The following is a 16,342-nucleotide window of genomic DNA, read 5'->3' as shown; positions in this document are numbered from 1 at the left end:
GTTTAGATTCAGTCTCCAGAGGAAGAAAAAAATCAAAAAGAATCTCCTTGCTCTTTGGTTTGTAATAAAATATAAACCAGGCTTCAGTGGAAGGCAGATGCCTCCTTTCATGGGGCTGGTCTCCAGGCCAGGGGTGTGTGTCACACTCCCCAGGCAACATTCTCTGTCTCATAAATTCTCCTCAGAGTTTCCAGAGACAAAAGAATCTCTCAGTGTATTTGCTCATCTCAGCTCTGAGTCCCTAAGCCAGTGAAGTGTATCTCCACGGTTTTTTGGTAGCAGCTGAAAAGGTCTCCCAAACCCATTTCCAGCATTTGCTTTCAGAGCATCAGTGAGGCCCTCTTTGTTCCCAGCTCTGATAAGTACCTGATCAGGTCTCCCATCAGTCAGAAGGTAGATTGCCTGTGTTTCTTTATCAGCAAAAGCAGTTTTCAGGGCACTCAGGGTGTTTGTGGAACTTCCAATCTATGGAAAAAAGAGAGATATACCAAGGACACCGTTTTGAATCTCAAATAAGAACTCACAGCAAGTGTTTATTTTCTGCTTCCAAACAAAGACGAAAAAGTACTTGTGAGATAAAAGATAAATTGAAATTAGATTGAGATAACAGTTTAACCCCAATGATTCCAAGAAACATATCCCAGGATGTGCCAGGAAGTCTCTATCTGGGCAGTCTAAGGACTGCTAGAAGCCAGGACTGTGGATTTCCTGTCTTGATGACAGAGATCTTAATGCAATTTTATTTGTTTGTGTTTCTATGTGAGATGCTAACTCAGTTACTGCTCACTCGTCTGTCAACAGAGCTTAAACATGCAGCCTAAATACACTGTGGCATCGTATTGGTTTCAAACCAGGATTTATTCATGATACCCAATATTTGGCAAACGTGAGTATGGTATCATTAGCAATCTAATAATGTACATGTAGACATATCTAACATTATTTGACAAGTTCTGATGAAATATATACCTACTTTCAAGTGCATGAACCCACCTATTATCAGGTCTTACATGAATGCACTGTATTGAATGAGGGACTTTAAATGTTCTGCTTTACCTATGATGGGAATAACCAGACATACATCTGCTATACCATCATATATGAGTCAAAATCAGAATCAATAAAAAGGAATATGTTATGGCCCATTCTTTCTCCTACACATAACATCAATCATAACACCATCTACGACTCTTTTTTTTTTTTTTTCTTGGAGACAGGGTCTCAGGGCTCCATTGCCCAGGCTGAAGTGCAGTGGGGCTGTCTCAACTCACTGCAACCTCCATCTCCTGGGTTCAAGTAATTCTCCTGCCTCAGCCTCCTGAGTATCTGGGACTACAGGTGTACACCACCACACCCAGCTAATTTTTGTATTTTTTTTTCTTTTTCTGGCAGAGATGGGGTTTCACCATGTTGGCCAGGCTGGTCTGCAACTCCTCAAGTGATCTGCCTGCCTTGACCTCCCAAAGTGCTGGGATAACAAGCATGAACCCATGCCTGGCCTGCAACTCTTCATGTATAAAAAAGAATAGATAAAAATATACATATTGTGTGTCAAGAGAAATTAATGATAAATTTTTAGCAATCTCTCAAATCATATGAAACAAAAATTAGAAAATCTCTTAAAGACTTCATTAATATAGAAAGGAGTGGATTTCTAGATAAATATAAATTTACTGGAATATACTCTCCTTAATATGCAAAAGTGATCTTTACGAAGGGACCATCAGTAGAGATACAGGACTCTGAATTCTCCAAAAGCCTCCTTCAACCTCCCCCTCATCTCAGTTCCATTGTTATCAGTCCAGCTTCAGTTGTAAGTAAGAAAACCAACTATGGTTGATTCAAGCAGGAAGGAATTTATGATAAAGGACATTGGGATGGTTCACAGCATCACCAGTGGACAGGATAACATGGCTTGGGACCTCTTGCCAGGAACAAGGCCCCCAATCCCTCTGCAAGGCTGCCTGGTGGGGGTCCCACTGCAGTCCTACTGCAGAGTGCCAGGCGCCGTGGCTTTCCACACTGGCACTATTGACAAGAGATGGACCAGAGCTCACTGCTACTGCCACCCCAGGAGCTGCATCAGTCTCCATCTGCCACCACTGCCACTGCTCTCTCTGCTAGACCTGCCATCTGGAGTCACTATCTCTCAAGTCAAAGCCTAGGAGGTTATTCTGACTGATGGTGCCTCAGTCACGTTGCCCACACCATGGACGCCCTCTCATGAAGACTTTCTCAGACTCAGCCATGATGGGGACCCCCATGCCCTGACCCATCCAGCTGCTCTCACCTATGGCTCCTTCACTGGAGCCTTTCATTTCAGTAGATATTTAGTAAGCTCCTAAGTACCATGTGCCAGGCATTTTGATAGATCTGGGACATAACTTTCAAAACCAGACTAAATTCTGTGCCTCGAAGGAGGTTCACAGGATAGTGCCGAATGCCTAGAAAATGACTACCAAACACTGTGCTAAAAGCTATAAAAGTTCATGCCCAGTGTGGGATGTGTCTTACTCTAGCTGGGTGGGTTGCTAAATACATCTCCTGGTGGAGACAGCAGGAAGACTATTAAAGGAAACCACAGAAAGGATGGTGCATGTGCCAGACTCCTTTCTTGTTCAGAATTCAGCAAGTAATCCCATAATTGTAAAGCCGATAGGATGAGAGTGGCCAGGAAAATGATGATAGTAATAATAATCAAAAAACAACATCTATTGAGTGCTTACTAGGCTAAGGGCTCATTTTTCCTGTATTTTCAGTCTGTGGTCAGCTCCCTATCCTCATCCCAGAAGGTCACCCTTCAACAGTAGGCAGCCCAGGGACATGCCTTCCACCCCTGCAGACAGCACCAAACAGGAATTGAGGGGGAGCCCCAGCAGCACAAGATGGCTCAGGAAATGAAACTGTTACTGGAAATAAAGCCCGTAGAAGTAAACCAGAGCAAACATGCTACACCTAAACACAGTGACTGCTGAATAAACAGATCTAAAGGGAAATCAAGAGTCTGAGTGGTCTAGGATATAATTTAAAAATCACTCATTATACCAAGAACCAGAAATATCACATTCGAATGAGAAAAACAACCAACTGATGTCAGTACCAATAGAGCCTCAGAAATCTCCAGAATAATGAAGAAGAGCTAATAATATTCATACCATTAGATTTTCAGAAGAAAGAGGGGAAAGAGTGTGGGGCTTAAAAAGCATTTATTAAGTGATGGTTGAAAACAAAACCCCCTAAATTTTGTTAAAGATAGAGAAACTACAATTCAAGAAGCTAAGGAAATCCCAAATAGGATAAAACCAAAGAAATCCACACTAAGACACATTGTATTTAAATTTCTGAAACTAAAAACAAAGAAAAATCCTTAAAAAGCTGAAGAGAAATAACACATGACCTATAAAAGAGCACCAATTCAAAGGACAGCAGTTTCTCATCTGAAACTATAGAAACCAGAGGATGGGGCACCACTTTTCAAGTGCTAAAAGAAAGTAACTGCCAGCCATGAATTATATATCTGGTGAAAATATCCTCCAGGGTTGAAGGAGAAGGAAAACTGTGTGAATTTATTACTGGGAGACCTACCCTTAAAGAATGGTTCATGAAAGCTTTCCATATAGAGAGAGAACAATAAACAAAGAAAGCTTGGACTTCCAGAAAAAAGAACAATGGAATGTGTAAATATAAAAGGAAGCATAATAGATAATCCTCAACATCATGAATTTCTTTAGTTATGTTTTAGGACTGAAGCAGGAGTTTAGTACCATCTAAGACAGCATATAATGTATGCAAAGGAAATACTTCAGATTATCATATATTTTAAATGGTGAGCGTAAAGGGACCTAAGTAGAAGTAAGGTTGGTACACTTGAAGCAGCAAACCACCAACAGGCTGTGATAAGTTACATCACAACAGGCTGTGGTAAGTTACATCACAACAGGCTGTGATAAGTTACATCACAACAGGCTGTGATAAGTTACATATACATATAAGGAAATGTATAGCACTATTAAGAAAATTAGACAAAGCAATACACTCAAATACAGTATAAATAAATCAAAATTAAACACCAAAATATGCTCAAATAAAACATGAGAAGGCAAGACAAAAGGGAAAAATGAGAAACAGAGGAAATACACAAACAAAAATAATAAATAAAATGAAAGACTTAATCCTTAAATATGAATAATTACTTTACATATAAATGACCTACACATACTAATTATGTGACAGAGATTGAAGAGTGAACAAAAACATGACCCAATTTATGCTGTCTACAGAAAACTTATTTCAGGCACAACAACATAGATAGGTTGAAGGCAAAAGGATAGAAAAAACATATTATGCAAACATTTATTTTTAAAAAGCAGAAATAACTATTAATATTACATAAAGTAGACTTTAACACAAAGAAAATTGACTACAGACAAAAAGGGACATTACATGATGATAAAATTCTCTGTCCACCAAGAAGACAATCCTAAATGTAAATGCATCAAACAACAGAGCTTCAAAATACATGATGCAAAATTTGATGGAGATGAAAAGAAAAACAGATAAAATCTATTTTTATCTACTTTATAATAGATAAAATAGATGGAGTTATATATAACAGATAAAATAGATAGAGTCTTATCATTAGGGTCTTCAATATACCATTCTTTTTTTCTGAGGGGTGTACATTTTACTGGAAACCTTAAATACTCTTTAGATAGAACATGTTTTCAATCAAGGCTCTCATGTGGCTTACACAGAAAACTGAAGCTGTTTGGATTAGGAGAATGAGAGGGACAGGACAACAGACAAGTGCTTCGTTTGCCAAAAGGACCCCTCATAATAAATGCACTTCAGCCAGCATATCAGCTTTTGTCAAAGCTTCTTCGATGGGTTCCATCACTGAAGGCCTGAGAGATGGTCATGTTCACCTACCAAATTCTGCTGGAATCCTTTAATGGTCTCCTTCAGGAGTACTGATTTCCCCATATGACTTGTGATGACCATTCAGCAACCTGGAATGGCTGAGACAAGAAATGTATTTTCCACATTTGAGACACAGTCAACTTCTCTTCCTTAGAAAGTTAATCCATACCCAGGATGACAAAAATGTTTAGAGGGATTTGTAGTCATGCAGAATATTTTGCACCCCATGATGGGCTGTGGGGATCCCCCACCAGCGTAGAGGCCCCTCCGTGTCTCCGCCATGACGGGGTTTGAGCCCAGACACGTTTCCCTCCACTGGGTGCAGTCGAGTGAGGTGGCTACAGGAAGACGTGGGAAATGTTAAGCTTGCAGAGAGTCACTCTCAGTTCAGTGCTTCTAAGGCATGACTGAAGTAATGCCAGATTATTGTTTTTCTCCTGAAGTCACTGTTCTGGGCTAGTTCTATGACTCTATTTACCCGTAGTCACAGAAGCATTGAGATCATTCACTGTATCACTAGAAAATTGCTCCCCTCCTGATTTATTGCTTGCCCACCTGCCTTAACGTCATTTTCTGTAACAATGGATAAGAGGATAAGAATCTTTTGTGACCTTTAGGTAAACTCGTATGTTGCCCCCTCCCTTGGTTATTTTGTACTTTCCTTGGTTACTTTGTAACTTTCTGTTTTCTCCCTGATAATGATTCTGCTTTCCCCCTGATAATGATTCTGTAAGAAGACTGACGTCAGTCACTGTATGTAAAATCATATATAAGATCATGTGCACAAAGAATAAATCGCTGATCTGAGCTCCAGACCCATTTCTCTATCTATCTTCTCTTCCGCGCACTCTCTCTTCCAGGTATTAGGACCCTCTTGCTGGTCAAGAGATCCTTGGCAGAAGTGCCGATCTCACGGCCAACAACAATGGGCAACATCATAATTCATTGCCAACAATGTTGGGATCCATGATGTGAGAGATGGAGTCCAGAGGACCCGCATGTAGATAGATGCCCAGCTCAGCGACAGCAGGGGGCAGCACAGCAGTGGCATCCAAATGAGCAAAGGAAGTAGCAGGGGCAGGGCAGTCAAGTCATCAGCAGGCACACAGCCTGTACAGAGGTGATAGATCCCTTCTTGGTAATGGCAATTCTTTCCCCACCTAGTACCCATGTCAGTGGCCAGGGTAGACTGATAACCCACGGCAGAAGGGATTCTGCCCAATAAGGCAGACACCCTTGAGCCAGCCTAGGTGAAGTGAAAGATACTATCGATAAATGCGGGCGCATCTTGAACTTCTTGATCTCTGCAGTATTCAGCCACAGCCTATCCAGTCAGAGCTACCGGGCCATGAGTAGCAGGTGGTTCATTCATTTGACTTAATACCAGCACTGCCTTGGAGGTAACATCTTTTAAGTTGACAACACCAGACTCAGTCATTTCATGATATAAGTCATTGCCTTCACAGATCCTCTCAAAAACACCAGCAAACCCAGAGTAAGCATCATGGATTTCAGCAACATTGTTGATCAACTCCATGATAGATACAATCTTGTCAACTCCAACACCACCAAAAAGCCCAATTTTGCCACTCTTGGCTAGGGAGCTAGCAGATACGCAACTTTGGTACTAGTCACCTGTATTTCTTGCTCAAGACTCATTTCCATGAACTCAGGAGTCTCAGCATAAATGGGAGCAAACTGTTTCATTTTGCTGGGACCTCTTTCATCAATAGGCTGTCCAATGATGTTCATGATTCTGCCCAAAGTCTCAGGACCAACAGGACTTTTGATTGGTGCACCAGAGTTCAGGACTTTCTGGCCTCTAACCAAGCCTTCGGTACCATCCATAGCATGGTCCTTACTGTGCCCTCAAACAAATGCTGGGCCACCTCCAAAACCAACATGTTGAGTAGAGATGGGGTTTCACCATGTTGTCCAGGCTGGTCTTGAGCTCCTGACCTCAGGTGATCCACCTGCCTTGGCCTCCCAAAGTACTAGGATTAGAGGTATGAGCCACCACGCCTGGTTGCACTAGAGAATTTTTATCAAACACTCAAAGGAGAATTAAAACAAGTTTTACACAAGCCACTCCAGAAAATAGAAGGGAAAGGAATACTTCCAAACTCACTATTACACTGATACACAAAGCAGACAAAGACTGCACACACACAAAAAGACTACACACCAACAAATCTCATAAACCTAGACACAAAAGTTCTCAAAAAATATTAGCAAATTTAATCCAACAACATATAAAATGAATAATATATCATGATCAAGTGTGATTCTATGTATTCAGAATTAGTTCAGAATTCAAAAATTAATCAACAAAATCCACTATATCAACAGGTTAATAAAAAAAATTATATGAGCATATCAATTTGCACAGAAAAGGATCTGGCAAAATGCAATCTTCATTCAATATAAAAATTCAGTACACTAGGAATAGAATAAAACTTCCTTAATCTCATAAAGAGCATGTACAAAAAACTTGCAACTAATATCATACTTAATGGTGAAAGACAGAACGCTTGCCCTTTATGACTGGGAAAAAGGCAAGTGTGTCTGCTCTCAACATACCTATTCAATATAGTACTGGAAGTTCTAACCACTGCAAGAAGGTAAAGAAATAAGTCATAGAGGTTGGAAACAATAACAAATACTACTGTCTATTTGCAGACTACCCAATTATCTACATAGAAAATCCTGAGAACTACAGTTGTCCCTTTTTGTATTCCAGTATCCACCCCCAACCCCATGAACACCAAAATCCAAGGATGCTCAAGTCTCATATAAAATGGCATAGTATTCACACATAACCTATGCAATCCTCATGTGTACTTTAAAACATCTCTAGATTACCTATGACATCTAACAAAATGTAAATGCTACATAAGTAGTTGTTATACTGTGTCTTTTAAGTTTTGTATTTTTTTATTGTTGTATTGCTATTATTTTTATCATTTATTTTTCCCAAATATTTTCAATCTATGGTTGGTTGAATCCACAGATACAGAACTTGCAGATATGGAAGTGTGACCATACACAAAAATCAAAAAGCAAAATAATAAGTAAGCCTACTAAGGTCAAAAGATGCAAAGTCCACACATGAAAATCAACTGCATTTCCACACACCGACAATGAATAAGTGAAAATCAAAATAAAAAGTGCAATACCACGTACAATTGTTCCGAAAAATTACAATACTTAGTATATACTTAAACAGGTACAAGATCTGTGTGCTGAAATTATAAAAGTCTGATGAAATAAATCAAAGATCTAAATACTCAGGGAGACATGCTATATTCATAGACTAGAAAAATTAACACAACAAAAATGCCAATTCTTCCTAATTGGACCCATAGGTTTAATGTAATTTCCATCAAAATGTCAGCAAGGTTTTCAATAGGCATAAAGAAGTTTGTTTTAAATTTTTAAATTGAAAATCAAGGCCCTAGAATAGCCAAAACAATTCTAAAAAAGAAATGTAAAGTAGAAGGAGTAGTTCTTCTTGATCTTAAAGCTCACTATATAACTACAGCTATCAAGAAAGTGTGGTCCTAATGGAGCCATTAATACATAAAACAATAGAACAGAATAGGGAACCCAGACAAAGACCTGCAGACCTATTCAACTGATTTTTGGCAAATGAGCAAAATCAATTCAATAGAGAAGGAACAGCCTTTTCAATAAATGGTGTCACAGAAATTGCACATTCATAGGCAAAAAGCAAATAAACTGAGTGGGCACTGTGGCTCACGCCTATAATCCCAGCACTTTGGGAGGCCAAGGCAGGTGGATCACAAGATTAGGAAATTGAGAACACCTTGACCAACATTGGTCTCTACTAAAAACACAAAAATTAGCTGGGTGTGATGGCATGCCTGTAGTCCCATCTACTTGGGAGGCTGAGTTAGGAGAACGGCTTGAACCCGGGAGACAGAGGTCGCAGTGAGCCGAGATCGTGCCACTGCACTCACGCCTGGGAGACAAGAGTGAAGCTCCATCTCAAAAAAAAAAAAACCTCAACCTAGATCTCACACCTTATACAAACGTTAATTCAAAACAAATCATAGACTTAACCATCGAACAAAATTATAAAACTTCTTAAAAAAAAAAGGACACAGAGAAAAAATCTTCAGGCCCTAAGATTAGGCAGAGTCTTTAGATCTGGCATCTTGAACTGAACAAAAATAGCTATAAAATGTAAATCTGTGGAAACAGCTAAAGCAGTAGCTGGGGGTGGCATTTATATCATTAAATTCTTAGTTCTAAGAAATAGAGATTTAATTTAAAAAACAAAGCAAGTTGGAAGAGAAAAATCATAAAGATAGCAGAAATCAACACAATTTAAAACATTTGTTAAAAATTAGAAAATCAAAGAAACTAAAAGCTCCTTTCTCAAAAAAATTAACAAAATTGAGAGAAAAATTAAAAAGCTCTTCAAGAAAAAAAAAGACAGTAGACAAAAATTGCCAATATCAAACATCACTACAGGCTCCACCAATATTAAGGAAATGTTAAGGGAATGCTGCAAACAGTTCTATGCCCATAAATTCAACACCATGGAAAAAATGGACTGCTTCCTTCTAAGAAACAAATGATCAAAACCAACTTAAAGAGGTTCAGATAATCTGAATAGTCCTATATCTATTAAAGTAATTGAAATAGTTTTAAAACTTCTAACAACAACAAAAAAAAGAGTCCAAGAAGGTTTCACTGGTAAATTCTACCAAACAGTTAAGAAAAAATATTATCAATTCTGTATAATCTCTTTTAGAAAAAAAGAATATGGAACATTTTCTAACCCATGTTATGAGGCCAGCATTTCCTGATACCAAAATTAGACAATTTCTAAGAAAAGGATCTACAGACCAATATTCCTCATGAAGATAGACAAAAAAAATCCTCAACAAGATAGTTTAGCAAATTTAATGCAGAATATATTCAATCTATACTACATCATGAACAAGTGGCGATTATTTCAGAATGCAAAGCCAATTTAATATTCAAAAATAAATCAATGTAATTCACCATATTCACAGACAACAGATAGGCCAAGTCCAACCTGGCAACTTGGGCTTTATCAAAATTAAAAGCTCAGTAGATGCAGAAAACACATTTGACAAAATTCAATATTTGTTTATGGTGACAATCTTCAAAAAACCAAGAACAGAAGGGAAAATGGTTAACAAGACAAAGCACGAATTGGATCCAAGATGGCCGATTAGGAGGAACTCGCGAATGCAGCTCCGAGAGAAAGCGCAGAGGGTGAGTGGACGCCGCATTTCCAGACAGATATTTACTGCCCACAGACCAGGAGATTCACAGGGGGAAGAGCACCACAGGTCGCCAGCGCTGCTGGCTTGAGCGGCGCGGCCGCCGCTAGGCCTGCACCCTGAGGCAGGGAGCAGCAGCTCCTTCTGCAGAGTGAGTGCGACTGAGTCCTCTGTAAGCCAGCAAGGGGAGCTGAAACAGGGAGTCAAGCCAGGAAATTCCCCGGGCAAAAACGCACCACGAATCTCAGAGCCGCCGCTTCAGCAACGGCTCACTGGGCAGCGGATTTTTACTGCCCACAGACCAGGAGATTCACAGGGGAAAGAGCCCCACGGGTCGCCAGCGTGGCTGGTTTGACTGGCGCAACCGCTCGGCCTGTGCCCTGAGGCAAGGGAAGTGGCTCCTCCTGCAGAGTGAGTGAAACTGAGTCCCCGAGTCCCCGATAAGCCAGCAAGGGGAGCTGAAACAGGGAGACAAGACAGGACACTCCTGGGCAAAGAAAGCGCCTCAGGAAACAGAACTGAACCCGGGTAGGTCCAGCTCTGTGGGGGAGGGGCGCCCTCCATCGGGACACACCCTGCAGTTCCTAGGGCAATTTGCCCCAAGGAAGGTAACCTGCCACTACAGAGACTCCCTCACTACAGGGGCGGGCCATCATAGCGGAAACAGTTCTAACTACGCCCATATAAACAAGACTGCAGGAAAGTTCACAAGGAAGCTGGGCGGAGCCCACAGCAGATCAGCGAAGCCTCTACAGGCTGAGTGCGACTAGACTGCCACCTTGTGGGCAGGGAAAGCAACAACAAGACAGCGGAAAATCATAACTCCCTAAATCCCCGGGACAGAACACCAGGAGGGAAGAAAAAGGGGGTTTATGAGTTCTGCTGCTGCAGACTTAAAATTACCAAAATCAGAAAGACAGCAACTACAAAGTCGATAGGTGGATAAATCAAAGATGGGAAGAAACCAGTTCAAAAAGGATGAAAACACCCAAAATCAGAACACTTCTCCTCCTACAAGGGAGCACAACTCCCCACCAGCAAGGGAACAAGACTGGATGGAGAATGAGTGTGAGGAAATGACAGAATCAGCTTTCAGAAAGTGGATAATAAGAAACTTTCGTGAGCTAAAAGAACATGTTCTAACCCAATGCAAAGAAACTAAGAACCTTGAAAAAAGACTTGACGAAATGCTAACGAGAATGGACAACTTAGAGAGGAATATGAGTGAATTGATGGAGCTGAAAAACACAACACGAGAACTTCGTGAAGCATGCACAAGTTTCAACAGCCGAATTGACCAAGCAGAAGAAAGGATATCAGAGGTAGAAGATCAACTCAATGAAATAAAACGAGAAGGCAAGATTAGAGAAAACAGGGTAAAAAGGAATGAACAAAGCCAACAAGAAATATGGGACTATGTGAAAAGACCTAATCTACGTTTGATAGGGGTACCTGAATGTGATGAAGAGAATGCATCCAAGCTGGAAAATACTCTCCAGGATATTATCCAGGAAAACTTCCCCAACCTAGCAAGGCAGGCCAATATCCAAGCCCAGGAAATACAGAGAACACCACAAAGATATTCCCCTAGAAGAGCAACACTGAGGCACATAATCATCAGATTCACCAGGGTTGAAATGAAGGAGAAAATACTAAGGGCAGCCAGAGAGAAAGGTCGGGTTACCCACAAAGGGAAGTCCATCAGAATCACTGCAGATCTCTCAGCAGAAACCCTACAGGCCAGAAGGGAGTGGGGGCCGATATTCAACATCCTTAAAGAAAAGAACTTTCAACCCAGAATTTCATATCCAGCCAAACTAAGCTTCATAAGTGAAGGAAAAATAAAATCCTTTGTGAACAAGCAAGAACTCAAAGATTTCACCATCACCAGACCAGCTTTACAAGAGCTCCTAAAGGAGGCACTACACATAGAAAAGAACAACCAGAACCAGCCACTCCAAAAACACATGAAACGGTAAACAGCATCAACACAATGAAGAATCTGCATCAACCAATGGGCAAAACAGCCAGCTAGCATCAAAATGACAGGATCAAATTCACACATAACAATATTAACCCTAAATGTAAATGGACTAAATGCCCCAATCAAAAGACACAGACTGGCAAACTGGATAAAAAGCCAAAACCCATCAGTGTGCTGTATCCAGGAAACCCACCTCACAAGCAAGGATACACAAAGACTCACAATAAAGGGATGGAGGAAGATTTACCAAGCAAACGGAGAGCAAAAAAAAGCAGGAGTTGCAATTCTCATCTCTGACAAAATAGACTTTAAAGCAACAAAGATCAAAAGAGACAAACAAGGACATTACATAATGGTAAAGGGATCAATGCAACAAGAAAAGCTAACGATCCTAAATATATATGCACCTAATACAGGAGCACCCAAATATATAAGGAAAGTTCTTAAAAAATTACAAAGAGACCTAGACTCCCACACAATAATAGTGGGAGACTTCAACACCCCATTGTCAATATTAGACAGATCAACGAGAGAGAAAACCAACAAGGATATCCAGGACTTGAACTCGGACCTGGAACAAGCAAACCTAATAGACATTTACAGAACTCTCCACCCCAAATCCACAGAATATACATTCTTCTCAGCACCACATCACACCTACTCTAAAATTGACCACATCATTGGAAGTAAATCACTCCTCAGCAAATGCAAAAGAAAGGAAACCATAACAAACAGTCTCTCAGACCACAGTGCAATCAAGTTAGAACTCAGAATTCAGAAACCAACCCAGAACCGCACAGCTTCATGGAAAATGAACAACTTTCTCCTGAATGTAGACTGGATAAACACTGAAATGAAGGCAGAAATAAAGATGTTCTTCGAAACCAACGAGAACGAAGACACCACATACCAGAATCTCTGGGACACATTTAAAGCAGTCTCTAGAGGAAAATATATAGCAATAAGTGCCCACATGAGAAGAAAGGAGAGATCTAAAATTGACACCCTATCATCAAAATTGAAAGAGCTAGAGGAGCAAGATCAAAAAAACTCAAAACCTAGCATAAGACAAGAAATAACTAAGATCAAAGCAGAATTGAAGGAGATAGAGACACGAAAAACCCTACAAAAAATCAATAAATCCAGGAGCTGGTTTTTTGAAAAGATCAACAAAATAGACAGACCACTAGCCAGACTAATAAAAAAGAAAAGAGAGAATAACCAAATAGATGCAATAAAAAATGATAAAGGGGATATCACCACAGATGCCACAGAAATTCAAACCATCATCAGAGATTATTACAAGCAACTCTATGCACATAAATTAGAAAACCTGGAAGAAATGGATAAATTCCTGGACACTTGCATCCTCCCAAGCCTAAACCAGGAAGAAGTTGAAACCCTGAATAGACCAATAACAAGGGCTGAAGTCGAGGCAGCAATTAAGAGCCTACCAGCCAAAAAAAGCCCAGGTCCAGATGGGTTCACAGCCGAATTCTACCAGACATACAAAGAGGAACTGGTACCATTCCTACTGAAACTATTCCAAATAATCCAAAAAGAGGGAATCCTTCCCAAATCATTTTATGAGACCAACATCATCCTAATACCAAAACCCGGCAGAGACTCAACAAGAAAAGAAAACTACAGGCCAATATCCATGATGAACATAGATGCAAAAATCTTCAATAAAATACTGGCAAGCCGATTGCAACAGCACATCAAAAAGCTTATCCACCATGATCAAGTAGGATTCATCCCGGGGATGCAAGGCTGGTTCAATATACGCAAGTCTATAAATGTAATTCACCACATAAACGGAACCAAAGACAAAAACCACATCATTATCTCAATTGATGCAGAGAAGGCCTTCGACAAAATTCAACAGCCCTTTATGCTAAAAACTCTCAATAAACTAGGTATCGACGGAACGTATCTCAAAATAATAAAAGCTATTTACGACAAACCGACAGCCAATATCATACTGAATGGGCAAAAACTGGAAGCATTCCCTTTGAAATCAGGCACTAGACAAGGATGCCCTCTCTCACCACTCCTATTCAATATAGTACTGGAAGTTCTAGCCAGAGCAATCAGGCAAGAAAAGGAAATAAAGGGTATTCAATTAGGAAAGGAGGAAGTCAAATTGTCTCTATTTGCAGACGACATGATTGTATATCTAGAAGACCCCATCGTCTCAGCCCAAAATCTCCTGAAACTGATAAGCAACTTCAGCAAAGTCTCAGGATACAAAATCAATGTGCAAAAATCACAAGCATTCCTATACACTAATAACAGACTTAAAGAGAGCCAAATCAAGAACGAACTGCCATTCACAATTGCTACAAAGAGAATAAAATACCTAGGAATACAACTAACAAGGAATGTAAAGGACCTGTTCAAGGAGAACTACAAACCACTGCTCAACGAAATAAGAGAGGACACAAACAGATGGAGAAACATTCCATGTTCATGGTTAGGAAGAATCAATATTGTGAAAATGGCCATACTGCCCAAAGTAATCTACAGATTCAACGCTATCCCCATCAAGCTACCAATGACCTTCTTCACAGAACTGGAAAAAACCACCTTAAACTTCATATGGAACCAAAAGAGAGCCCGCATAGCCAAGTCAATTCTAAGCAAAAAGAACAAAGCAGGAGGCATCACACTACCCGACATCAAACTATACTACAAGGCTACAGTAATCAAAACAGCATGGTACTGGTACCAAAACAGAGATATAGATCAATGGAACAGAACAGAGGCGTCGGAGGTGACACAACATATCTACAACCACCCGATCTTTGACAAACCTGACAAAAACAAGCAATGGGGAAAGGAATCCCTGTTCAATAAGTGGTGTTGGGAAAACTGGCTAGCCATATACAGAAAGCAGAAACTGGACCCCTTCCTGACACCTTACACTAAAATTGACTCCAGATGGATTAAAGACTTAAACATAAGACCTAACACCATAAAAACCCTAGAAGAAAACATAGGCAAAACCATTCAGGACATAGGCGTAGGCAAGGACTTTATGACCAAAACACCAAAAGCATTGGCAACAAAAGCCAAAATAGACAAATGGGACCTGATCAAACTCCACAGCTTCTGCACGGCGAAAGAAACAGTCAATAGAGTGAATCGGCAACCAACAGAATGGGAAACAATTTTTGCAGCCTACCCGTCAGAAAAAGGGCTGATATCCAGAATTTACAATGAGCTAAAAAAGATTTACAAGAAAAAAACAAACAAGCCCATTCAAAAATGGGCAAAGGATATGAACAGGTACTTTACAAAAGAAGACATACATGAGGCCAACAAACATATGAAAAAATGCTCATCATCACTGGTCATTAGAGAAATGCAAATCAAAACTACGTTGAGATACCATCTCACGCCAGTTAGAATGACGATCATTAAAAAATCTGGAGAAAACAGATGCTGGAGAGGATGTGGAGAAATAGGAACACTTTTACACTGTTGGTGGGAGTGTAAATTAGTTCAACCATTGTGGAAAACAGTGTGGCGATTCCTCAAGGACCTAGAAATAGAAATTCCATTTGACCCAGCAATCCCATTACTGGGTATATATCCAAAGGATTATAAATCGTTCTACTATAAGGACACATGCACACGAATGTTCATTGCAGCACAGTTTACAATAGCAAAGACCTGGAACCAACCCAAATGCCCATCGATGATAGACTGGACAGGAAAAATGTGGCACATATACACCATGGAATATTATGCAGCCATCAAAAACGATGAGTTCGCGTCCTTTGTAGGGACATGGATGAACCTGGAAACCATCATTCTCAGTAAACTGACACAAGAACAGAAAATCAAACACCACATGTTCTCACTCATAGGTGGGTGTTGAAAAATGAGAACACATGGACACAGGGAGGGGAGCACTATACACTGGGGTCTGTTGGGGGGGAGAGGGGGGGATAGAGGGGGGTGGGGAGTTGGGGAGGGATAGCATGGGGAGAAATGTCAGATATAGGTGAAGGGGAGGAAGGCAGCAAATCACACTGCCACATATGTACCTATGCAACAACCTTGCATGTTTTTCACATGTACCCCAAAACCTAAAATGCAATAAAAAAAAAAAAAAAAAAAAACAAGACAAAGCACATCTATAAGAACAAAA

The 16,342-nt window shown here is 40.2% G+C and overlaps 1 protein-coding gene across 1 annotated transcript in view; it reads right to left on the bottom strand.

Annotated features, from left to right (window-relative positions):
- The window catches only part of VWA3B (von Willebrand factor A domain containing 3B), a 264,931-nt gene that overhangs the window by 121,173 nt on the left and 127,416 nt on the right, over positions 1–16,342 (bottom strand). The window contains exon 12 of the mRNA XM_064371448.1: positions 367–465. Coding sequence (XP_064227518.1) covers positions 367–465 — 99 coding nt within the window. The remainder of the gene's footprint in view (positions 1–366; positions 466–16,342) is intronic.

This window comes from Aotus nancymaae, unplaced genomic scaffold, assembly GCF_030222135.1.
Source record: "Aotus nancymaae isolate 86718 unplaced genomic scaffold, 86718_ANA_hifiasm-v0.15.2.pri h1tg000131l, whole genome shotgun sequence".
Lineage (NCBI taxonomy): Eukaryota > Metazoa > Chordata > Mammalia > Primates > Aotidae > Aotus > Aotus nancymaae.
Note: the sequence above shows the minus strand (reverse complement) of the source record. Positions and strands in the feature narration are given on the sequence as shown.